The sequence below is a fragment of the Hydra vulgaris genome, chromosome 08 (genome assembly GCF_038396675.1).
Source record: "Hydra vulgaris chromosome 08, alternate assembly HydraT2T_AEP".
In the NCBI taxonomy this organism is placed as follows: Eukaryota; Metazoa; Cnidaria; class Hydrozoa; order Anthoathecata; family Hydridae; genus Hydra; species Hydra vulgaris.
The window spans coordinates 13,252,266-13,263,412 of NC_088927.1; the positions used below are offsets into that span (position 1 = coordinate 13,252,266).

Sequence of the window (11,147 nt, forward strand, 5' to 3'; positions counted from 1 at the left end):
ATAAAATGGCACACTATAATAAGATCCGGTCATATTGTCTGGAAATTTATTATGGAAATCTTTTATAATCCGCAATTCACAACCGATTTACAAAATTGAAATTCGTAAATCCTTCTCTTTCATTTTTCCAAAACAAGCCATATCTCTTAATACACTTGCTACAATATTGATTTGAATAAAAATATCATCACTCGAATTTTCTTTTTTCTCTCCTTTTTGATTATTATCAGATTTTACTCGTGAGCCACCAGTTTGAATTTCACTAGTTCCACCTTGATAATAATCTTCAGTTGAACCATTATCTAAAAAAATTAAAAAAAAATTTACAAAAAAATTATTTTCCTGTAGAACCATAACCGCTTTTTCTTTCAACATCTTTAATCATCGTCATAGTAACATAAGGACTAGAACAACCATCAATTTCTGTAACTATTTTAATGATTTTAATGTTTTCATAAATCCCATTTGAGCAACAGCATCTCCTCGATTAATAATATAATCTTCTTCTGAAATATTATAAAGCAACACTTTAATTTCGTCTTTATAATCTGCATCTATTATTGCTGGTGCATTGAATACGGCAACACCATATTTATAAGCAATACCTGATTTGGAATATATATATGTCCATGTAAATCTGTATCCATTTTATCGATACAACACCAGTGTCTACTAAAATAAGTTCTTTCGGTTGAAGTACATAATGTTTTCTACTTCTCAAGTCGAAACAAGCACTATCTTTTGTTTCATAAAAAGACCATTTTTCTGTATTTCTTATTTTAATCATCTAAAATTTTATAAATTTTTTATTTACATTTAAAAAAATACATAAAAAAAGATTATAAACAAATATATTGTTTAAATAGTCAGATAGTCAGATCAGGTTATCCTGCTACTGGTAACATGTAACCCAGTACAATCTGCTTCATGTCCTGCTGCCTTGTAGGATACGCCTTTTTAGGCAAAGGCTAGGAAATGCCAACTCCAATTGAAAACACCCCCTGCCTTGGGGCTCTTGGTTGAGTAAAGGCTAGAGATGGTGTCTCGATAAAAATACTCATCTTGGGCAGATGTTAAATGCACCCAGCTACTGTCTTGCAGTAGGCCTCCTAGGCAAAGACCTAAGGGGTAAACAGATTCTATCTGTTGACCAGCCTCGCACCCCTTCTTCATCTATTAGGCTGGCGCAGATGTATTTTTAATACATTGTTTCCAGTTTAGGATGTTGAATGCTGGATCTTCTTGATTCAATGCATGGGTTTGCTTGTGTCACTGTTTTTATGACTAGGCAACTCATTCTATTATCTCCTTATGAGGGTACAGCTCTAAAACTCAGTTTTATGGTTCTGAGGCCGGCTGGTAGTCAGGTTTCCCGAACTCTGTGGTAGCTCTCAGAGAGGCTGATTCCATCAACAGCTGAAAAATATCAAAGTATTAACAGTGCCATGCTGTGCATGGATGGTGTCCCTGTTTGTACTTTTGGTGTGCATTGCGGAGGCCACATTTGGAGCCCTTTGTTACGGCTTAGGGTTTATTAGTAGTAATGAGGCAATTGCTTGGGCTATAAAACGGTGTTCTGAGTACTATCTATGCTTTGAGTCAAGTTCTTCAATCTAATTTTAAAATGAATAAAGTACCAAAAACTATAAAACACAAAAATCCATCATCATCACCAAGTTCTCTAAACCTATCATTCACTAATATTCGTGGTCTTCGAAGTAACTTTTCTTCTGTTGAGTCTTATCTCTTGCAAAGTTCACCAGACCTACTTGCTCTTTGTGAGACTAATTTGAGTTCGGCTGTCTCATCTTGTGATCTTAGTGTTGATGGTTATCTTCCTCTGATTCGTAAAGACTCCAATAGTCACATGCTTGGCCTGGGCATTTACATTCGTAAGAATTCACCTGTTTGTCGTGAAACTAGGTTTGAATCCACAGACTATTCTTTCATGTGTTTTCGTTTAGCACCACTTCACTCTGTTGCCTTTCTCTTTGTTCTATATCGCTCTCCTTCATCTCAAGACTGCACTCTTTTTCCATGATTTTCTTCGTTACGGCCCTTGGGTAGAAATCATTCGTCTTACTGATGACAAATGTACTTCTTACATAAATTGTTGGATTCAGGCTGGCATGGAATCTTTAATTCCCTCATGACGGTTCCAGGTCAAGCCTCACTCTTCACAAGCCTCACTCTTCTTCATGGTTTTCCTCACATTGTGCTGTTGCATTTTCCAATCGAAACCATTACTTCATTATCTATCAGCAAAACATTTCTTCAGAAAACAGACGTCTGTTTACTAATGCTAAAAACCATTGATAAAAGGTTTTCTCTGATGCCAAAGCCCGCTATTCTCTGGTCATAAAAATCTTATATTTCATCACAAAAATTAGCCTCTCGTGACTTCTGGAGAATCTTTAATAATATCAATAATAAGGGCAAATCTATAATTCCACCTCTCTTGTATGGTTCAGACTTTGTCACCTCACCTAAAGACAAAGCTGAATTGTTTGCTAAAAACTTTTCATCAATGTCATCTCTTGATTCCACTAGTTGCGTTCTACCTGATATTGCCAACAAACAGGTTGATCCATTGCTTGACATTCATATCACTCCAGCATATGTATCTAAAGTGATTTCCTGCCTAGACTCTTCTACAGCTTGTGGCCCAGACAACATACCTGTTATTGTCTTGCAGAAGTGTTCTCTGGAGCTGTCGTCTATACTCTCAAAACTATTCAACAAGTGCTTATCAGAGTCTTGTTTTCCAGCCTGCTGGAAAGCCGCATCTGTTATCCCTATCTTCAAAAATTCTGGGGAGCGATCTGATTCGTCTAACTACCGTCCCATAAGTCTTCTTCCTATCATAAGCAAGGTTTTTGAATCTTTAATTAACAAACACTTAATTTCTCATCTTGAATCTAATAACTTACTTTCTGACCATCAATATGGATTTCGATCTTCTCGTTCTACAGCTGATTTGTTAACAGTAATAACTGACAGGTTTTATCGTGCATTAGATGAAGGTGGAGAGGTTAAGGCCATCGCTCTTGACATTTCAAAAGCGTTTGATAAAGTTTGGCATGCTGGTCTTCTCCATAAGCTTTCTTCTTATGGTGTATCCGGCAACATCTTTAAGATCATTGAATCCTTCCTTTCCAATCGTAGCATAAAAGTTGTCCTCGATGGACAACACTCTTCTTCTTATTCTGTAACCTCAGGGGTTCTTCAAGGTTCTATCCTTGGCCCTATACTCTTTTTAATTTACATTAACGATCTTCCAGATATTCTCACATCTAAGGTGGCATTGTTTGCTGATGATACTACCATTTATTCTTGTCGTGATAAGAAACCAACACCTTCTGATTGCTTGGAGGGGGCATTTGAGCTTGAAAAGGATCTCACTTCTGCTACAGCATGGGGCTCACAGTGGCTGGTGAACTTTAATTCAGATAAAACTCAATTTTTTTCAGCCAATCGTTATCGAAATAATTTAGATCTTCCTATATTTATGAACGGTGATGTGCTCGATGAGTCACCTACTCTTCATCTTCTAGGATTAACTCTTACTTCCAATCTTTCTTGGAAACTATATATCAAATCGGTTGCAAAATTAGCATCTGCTAAGGTTGCATCTCTTTATCGAGCTCGCCACTTTCTTACTCTGGATTCTATTCTCTATCTCTATTAATCTCAAATCCGGCCTTGTATGGAATACTGTTGCCATATCTGGGGCGGATCTTCTAATGATGCCCTCACTCTTTTAGACAAGGTGCAAAAACGCATTGTAAACATAGTTGGACCTGCTCTTGCAGCCAACCTTCAACCACTATTACATCGTCGTAATGTTGCTTCTCTTTCTACAAATACTATAATACTGCTCTAAAGAGCTAGCGTCTCTTGTGCCATCTACTAAAATTCATTCTCGTGTTACTCGTCATTCAATTAAGTGTCATCCTTTTTCTGTGACTGTTCCTAAGTGCTCCAAAAACGCTTATTCGTCTAGTTTTTTTTCTCGAACATCAACTCTTTGGAATTCGCTTCCTTCATCTGGCTTTTCTGATTCATATAATTTGCAATCTTTTAAATCGTCCGTCAATCGTTAGCTTGCTCTACAATCTTCATCTTTTCTCTTACAGTAACTTCCAACTTTAATTAGTGGCTGCTTGCAGCCTTGTTGGAAGCAAAGATGTTTAAAAAAAAAAAAAAAAAAATTCTAAACTAAAAACAACTTTTACGGTTTTATTTTTATGCACATATATACAATCTTTACAATAACTCTCTTTACAATAATAACAATTAAAACAAAATAAAATTTTTTCTCGCAAAGATTACAATAACCAAACCATTTATAATAAGATTCAAATCGTTCTAAATCATTAAAATTTAATGGTCTAGTAAAAAGTACAGCGATATAAGGTAAAAGAGGTATCATAGTTGGTATTCCGTATCTATATACATTTGCTCAAATAACTCCTCGACTTCTTTCACCAGTTTTTTATCGTAGTATTCTTGACATTTTGAATCGTCTAAAGGTACAGCTGTGTTGTAATATTTATATATTTTTTTAACAATTTCCAAACGAGTGTTTTCGTAAAATCGTTTCTCTTCATCTGCCATTTTTTTTTAAACTGAAAAAAAATAACAAGTCTTTTAGCAAAAGAATCAAATGTTACATAGGTAACCTTTGGTTTTTTGCTAAAAGATTTGTTTTATTTTTCTTTTAACAAGAGTACTACTTGATTTCCTTGCTAAAAGAAAATGTTTTTTCTTGTTTAAACAAAACATTTTTTTCCCTTTTTATATGCAAAGGTTTACTAAAGTAGTCATAACAACTTATCCTACCTCATTAAAATAGAATTAAAGTATCAAAGTACAAAGTTTAAAGTTCAATGATGTTATCATGCCACAGTTTGAACTTTGAACTTTTATGATATCATAATTCACGTGTCATTAAAATTCTTTAAAAACTTGTTTTGTTCTGGTTTTTTTAATCTCTCTTTTCAAGTCAAAACAGTATAAAAGGAACACATTTTTATTTTGAAATTTATTCAAAGCAAACTAAAGAAATGGAAACAACTGACTTTAAAGTTGTTTATTGCAATGAAATCAACTATGTAAAATTTGCAGATTTAGCAGCAGCTACTTTGGCTTATAGATTTTAAAGAAAAAATATTAAAGATAAACAATATTTTACTGTAACTCTCAAACCTCTTGCTCAATTTAATTATGTCATAAAAGATCTCATCTACAAACCTAAAAATGAAGGATGTGAAATCCTACTGCCGTGGAAATATAGAGACATGTGTGATCTCAATAAAACAAATTATATGTTCAGAAGTGAAATTAAATTAAACAAAGCTGACTCCAAATTCAAAATTTCTAAAGGAGAAATAACAAATAATATTATTTTTAAATTTAATCATAATAAATTAACAAAAAAAGTGTTGGAAACTTTGATGGAATATTTGCAAACTGCTCAAAACAGAGCTTATCAAACAGTGGCTTATCCTAAAACTGGAATATTAAAAAACGCTGATTTTAATGGTTATACTATTTGATTGGCAAAAGAAGATGACAACATTCATTTAACAGAATACGAAAGATTATTATCCGTAGAACCTTCTTTTATCAATACCATAAATAAAAACGGTCGTTATAGAAATTTAAACATGAACTTGAAACCAGCTGGTGAATCACTTGCTGAGAAAGAATCGAGCGAAATGAAAAAAGTAAAGGATGAAGTAGAAGTGATGAAGAATAATTATTTTTTGTAAAATTTTTTTAATTAAAAAAACCTGTTTTATTAATAAAAAACTTGTTTTTTATATAAATTCCTATATAAAGAGTTGTAAAAAAAATTACTAATTCATTTTTAAAAGAGAGAATGACTAGCAAACAACTCGATAAGAGTCTGCTCAAAGCAATTCAACTTTTTTATCCTGATAATGAATTACAAGAAATGTTGTATGAATTTCATCATTTAAATAATACGTAATAATAGTGGCAAGATATTATATTTTCCTATTTAAAAAAATGGGACTTGGAACTAAACCTACCTGAAGAAAAAATTGTTGATTTGTATTATATTTTCATAGCTAAAGACTATGAAAATAATCTTGGTTTATTTAAAAAGTCTACTCGTGAATATGTGAGTTTTGCAGAACAATCACCCTCATGGATAAAAAGTATGTTTGAAACATGTCGCATGATCAATACTGATTTTTTAAATATAACAAAAACAACAATGGAAAAACAATATGAAAAACAAAGAAAAAATATGGATGATTTTATTAAAATTTATAAACTTTATCACAAAACAACAAGAAGAAATCAAAATAAATTTCATGGAAAAACAAACTTAAAGTATCTTTAAAATATTTATTTTTATTTCCTTATATCAGCGACAAATGGGAATGCGACGACTTGAAGAAAAATTGTAAAATATTAGAGAATGTCTACCCTGCTTGCGTACAAAGACCTTTTTTTTCATATCACGACAAACTTTTTTATAATAGATACTACATTTTTACACCCACACCTATTTATAAATATTTTATAAATGGAAAAGTCAAAATAGAAGGAGATACAGTTTACATTTATAAAGCTTTTGAACACTGCAATTTCCATGATAAAAGTTTAATAGAAAAGTTTCCTACAGCTCAATGGTTTTATTTCTTTAAAAGAAACTTAAACACGTCAATGATTTTATTCAGAAAAGAAGACAAAGTTTATAATTACGAAAACAATAAAGAGGTATCAAGTCAACCTATACACAAAAACTCAAATTTCACCAAGTATTATATGACGGGAAAAGAAGAATTATAAACGAGACATTTTTTTATTTTTTTTTTCCATTTCAAAAAGTTGATATACAAGTTTGTTAACACGAAATATATTATCGAAACATTCACATGTGTCTTTTTTTAACAAGTAAACACATTGTATATTCTCTTTTATAAATTTAGTTAAACTTGTGTATTCTGTAACGCAAAACTCTGCGTATTGCTGAACGTTGCCATCTTTTGCAAAACCGTTAAGGGGGTACCCCCCCCCCCTCTGATTTTAAATCTAAGCATTTTTACAAAAAATGATTATTGGTAACATGCTTATGTGAAATTAAGAATAATGGACTAACTTTTTTTTTGAAAATCCATATTGTTGCCATAGTAACCACAAAATACTCCTAAAATGACCAAAAGATGACTTTACGCCGGCCAAAATACAAAGTAATTAACTCATTTCCACCTTTCCATATTGAACCATAGTGTTGTTATAAGGCAGGTCTATGATATGAGTGGAAGAGATTTTTCATAACTTTTTCTCACCACCACACCAGGACGACCGAAGTTTAAGGTCAAAGTTTTTATTATTTTATTGACCCAAAACTTTTTTTCTTAAATTTAAATAAAATCCATTCCATTCATATCATAGAGTATAATATGGACAACACTTCATGAAAATTTCATTAAAAAATATCATACCGTTCTCCAAATACATTGGCCAGCGTCCACAAATTGCTATTCTGAGAAAAATTCGAATAAAGTAAAAACTTTAAATACAATAATATTTTATTCATAAAATAGGTAAAAATAATAATGCAAATTTTCAAAACCAGGTACATACAAATCACCTTTCTTCAATGAAAAATCTTTTTCAATTATTTTGTCATTTTTTTTAACTTTTTGGCACGTAAAAATTGCCGTCTTGACTTATTACCAGGGTTTATTCGATATTCAGCATTTCTTTTTCTTTCATTATTTATAACTTTGCATCCTGCAATCATATGAAAGCCTGGTTCCATGTTCAGTTCTTTAAAAATATCAAATGATGCTTTTGCTCCAATATTAAAGTAAGCAACAGCATCATATACACCAATATCTATTTGGGTAAACGAAACAAGTGTTTGTTTTGTTATACGGTCCCAAAACATTCTATTAAACGATTCATTAGCATTTTATGTTTTGCCGTAACATAAACATTTTAGTAACTCACTGTCTTTACTTAACTCTTGAAATCTCACTTTGGTTTTAACGTCCATTGGTAAACCCGATCCTGGCTTATATGTTGTTGTTTTATTTATTTTATCAGCATTGTATTTGCACCAGCTGTCTGAACCAGTAGGGCAGTGTGGAAAATATAAACTATTATTTTTTGATGACGCCACATGAAACAACGATGCTAACACTCCTGCCTTCATTTCCTTTAGATTACCTACATTTTGTCTGATTGCAACTCCAACAAAATTTTGTAAGCGATCAATTGTCGCATCTGTTAGACACCCTTTACCACCAAGGCCTTTTTCTCTTTTCTTTAAATTCCGCAGCCGTGTTCCAACTCTCTTTTGATAATGTCCAACGCATTCCAGCTTCTATATCGTAACTATAATGTAACTTTTACTGTCTCCATTACCTAAATATTGAATATATCTTTACTGGCGATTATCAATAGAACGCTGAAAAACACGTTTTGCTTCTTCTGGATCCATACCACCAGCAGAACCTTGGTAATTATACTTACAAACATGGGAATTTCTCCATTGTGCATAAGCATTTGGATTAGACTTTTGAAGGTTTTGATTAATACTACAACTTTTACAATATCTAGACATGACTTTAACATCTAACACTTTGCCACTAACAGTAGAGATAACAGAAAAGACTCCATTCAGCGATGAATATTCTCGTTTGTGCCATGTACCATCGCAAGATACACAAATATCAGTAGGTGCCAAAGATTTTTTTTGCAATTTATTTGCAGTATTTATCATTGTTTGTTCTGCTACAGTTTTAACAGCCGTTGCAATTATTTTCAATTTATTGTTACAAAGCACAAGTCTGTTAGCAGCATTTAAATTAATTGTTGGCAACTCAATACTAACATTATCAGAAACACTATCAATTCACAGATTTATTAAGATTTCCAATAAATCCTTTCCTTTTACGGCGAGTTTGTGAACGTTGCTTCACTCGACAATCTTTTCCCATTTTCACTAATAAAACTAAGCTGATAAAATAACATTATAACTGATTTAAATTGTCGTACTTGATGTAGCAACCTTTACAAAAATTCTAGAAAAATTTATAAAGAAGCTGTTCAAGCTTGTACATGACAGTTATAACACACATTAGGGTTCAATAAATGCTTTTCATTGAGTAAGTTACATCACTTATTCTTCTGTACAAACTAATATGTAGTGATTAAATTTTTTACATAAAAAGCGCGTTTATTGCTAACAAAATCAAATGGCTCAAATAATCATTAAGCGAACGATAAAAATGGTAGAAATGGTAGAAATAGAATTTATTCCGCAAGAATTAAATTTTAGCGAAGAGGATATAACTATCTATAGCGATAAACAACATGAAGTCATCCTCATCGAAGATGAGGATGGAATTATTCAAAGAGTGTTCAATAAAAAACAAAACGTTCAACCAAACGATCAACCAAACGATCAACAAAATGAACGAAAAGATGAAAAAAAGTTAGCTTTTTTACTTTATTTTTTTTTAAATAAAATTTTTATAAGAAGTTTTTTAATAAGGTTTTTTAATTTTTTTTTTTTTTTTTAAAACAAAGTAAATCCTTCAAAAGGAGAAACGAAAAAAGAAAAATGCAATATTTATTAAAAAGAACTTCTCATCATTTCTAATTATTATTTTTTTTATAAATATATTATTTATTTTTTCGTCTTATGTTTGCTTCTTTTAATTAATGTTTAATATCGACATACGTTTCAGCAGTATGAACCCAACGTTTTATTCTTTTACCCACTCTTCCAAGTTTACAGTTTGTTTTATTATCCTTATATCTATTATTTGTTCTTCGTAAACATGTTAATATTCTTTTGCAATTGCTCGGTAAATACTCGCTTGCAGTTTGTGTCGATGTTGAACTCTGTTTTTTAGAAGTTTGTGTTTGAATTGATTTTTTTGTTCTAGGAACTGTTGTTTTTGTACGCGCCATATTTACAGTATTTAATGATCTAGGAGTATACCTTATTTTAGGCATTTATTTAAAAAAAATGATATTTTTATTTAAAGTTTATATATATTTTTTTACTTATTACAAAACAACGTGGCATATAAATATAAATTAACCAGCTTGAAAATATTATTTTTAGTTAAAAAAATGATTTATATCTTAATAAAATAAAATATGAAGTTTTCTATGACGAATTGTTAAAAAATTCTTATATAATACAAAATGGGAAAAAGATTTACAGTTCTACAAGTAAAACCATACAACTATCGAATAGGTAACTTTTACACTTTAGTATAAAAAACAATAATAATAGTATTTTTTCTAAAAATAGTTTTTAATTATAGATGAGCAAGCAGAAAGAATACACGGTTTCATACAAAGAATAAGAGAGAGAAACCGAATCACTATGAATAGAGAAGTCGGTCCTTCTCATTTGGATTATTCGCCACGAAAGTTTAACTTTATTATCTTTTTATTTATAAGATAAAAAAGACTTTTTTTATCTTATGAATAAAAAGGTAATAAAGTTCCTGATCCAGAATAAATTTATATATTTTTTTTAATTGTAGTTTTAACTGTATATATTTTTTAGAAAATTAATTTTTTTATTAGTCTTTTTTTTATACATGAAGTTTTTTATATACGGTTTTATATTTATTTAAATATATATCTTTTATAATAGAAAAAATGATAAAACAATTAATAAATAATGTGGCTATACAATTAAAAAATCATTGGCAGCAATTAGGAAAAAAAAAAAGGAAAGGAAGAATTTATTTACCACCTTTAAAAGGTGCTGGACGAAAACGCATGCGTGGAAAATTTTTGCCCATATTAGCTGCAATGGCTTCCCGTCTTGTGCCAGCTCTTTTACCTACGATTGGAAAAGCTGTTTTGGATGGTGCTATTTCAGGTGGAATTTCTTACAGAATCAATCAAATTGGAAAACAATTTATTATAATATATAAAAATAATCTTTACAATGTTTTTATTATTTTATTACAAATATATAATCCCATCATTGATCCAAGTAAAATAAAGTAAATAACGCTCCAAATAAATAACATCCGACTAGAATAATAATAAAAAGAGTTGATAACGTTGTCATTATTTTTTCTTTCACTTTATTAACGGACTTCAAAAGGTCGAATAAAATTGCCATGCGA

General features: G+C 30.9%; 1 protein-coding gene and 1 long non-coding RNA gene across 2 annotated transcripts; one reads left to right on the forward strand and one right to left on the reverse strand.

Moving 5' to 3' along the window:
- Positions 1-429: 429 nt before the first annotated feature.
- LOC136083033 (deoxyuridine 5'-triphosphate nucleotidohydrolase-like) lies at positions 430-4,617 on the reverse strand. Its single transcript, XM_065802442.1, has 3 exons — positions 4,489-4,617; positions 715-787; positions 430-605 (listed from the first exon to the last, which is right to left on the reverse strand). Exons 1-3 carry the CDS (start codon positions 4,615-4,617, stop codon positions 430-432), a joined length of 378 nt encoding a protein of 125 aa, XP_065658514.1.
- Positions 4,618-9,780: 5,163 nt separating this feature from the next.
- On the forward strand, positions 9,781-10,604 carry LOC136084182 (uncharacterized). The gene is made up of 2 exons (XR_010640381.1): positions 9,781-10,255; positions 10,326-10,604. It is a non-coding gene; the product is annotated as an uncharacterized LOC136084182 (long non-coding RNA).
- Positions 10,605-11,147: the final 543 nt, after the last annotated feature.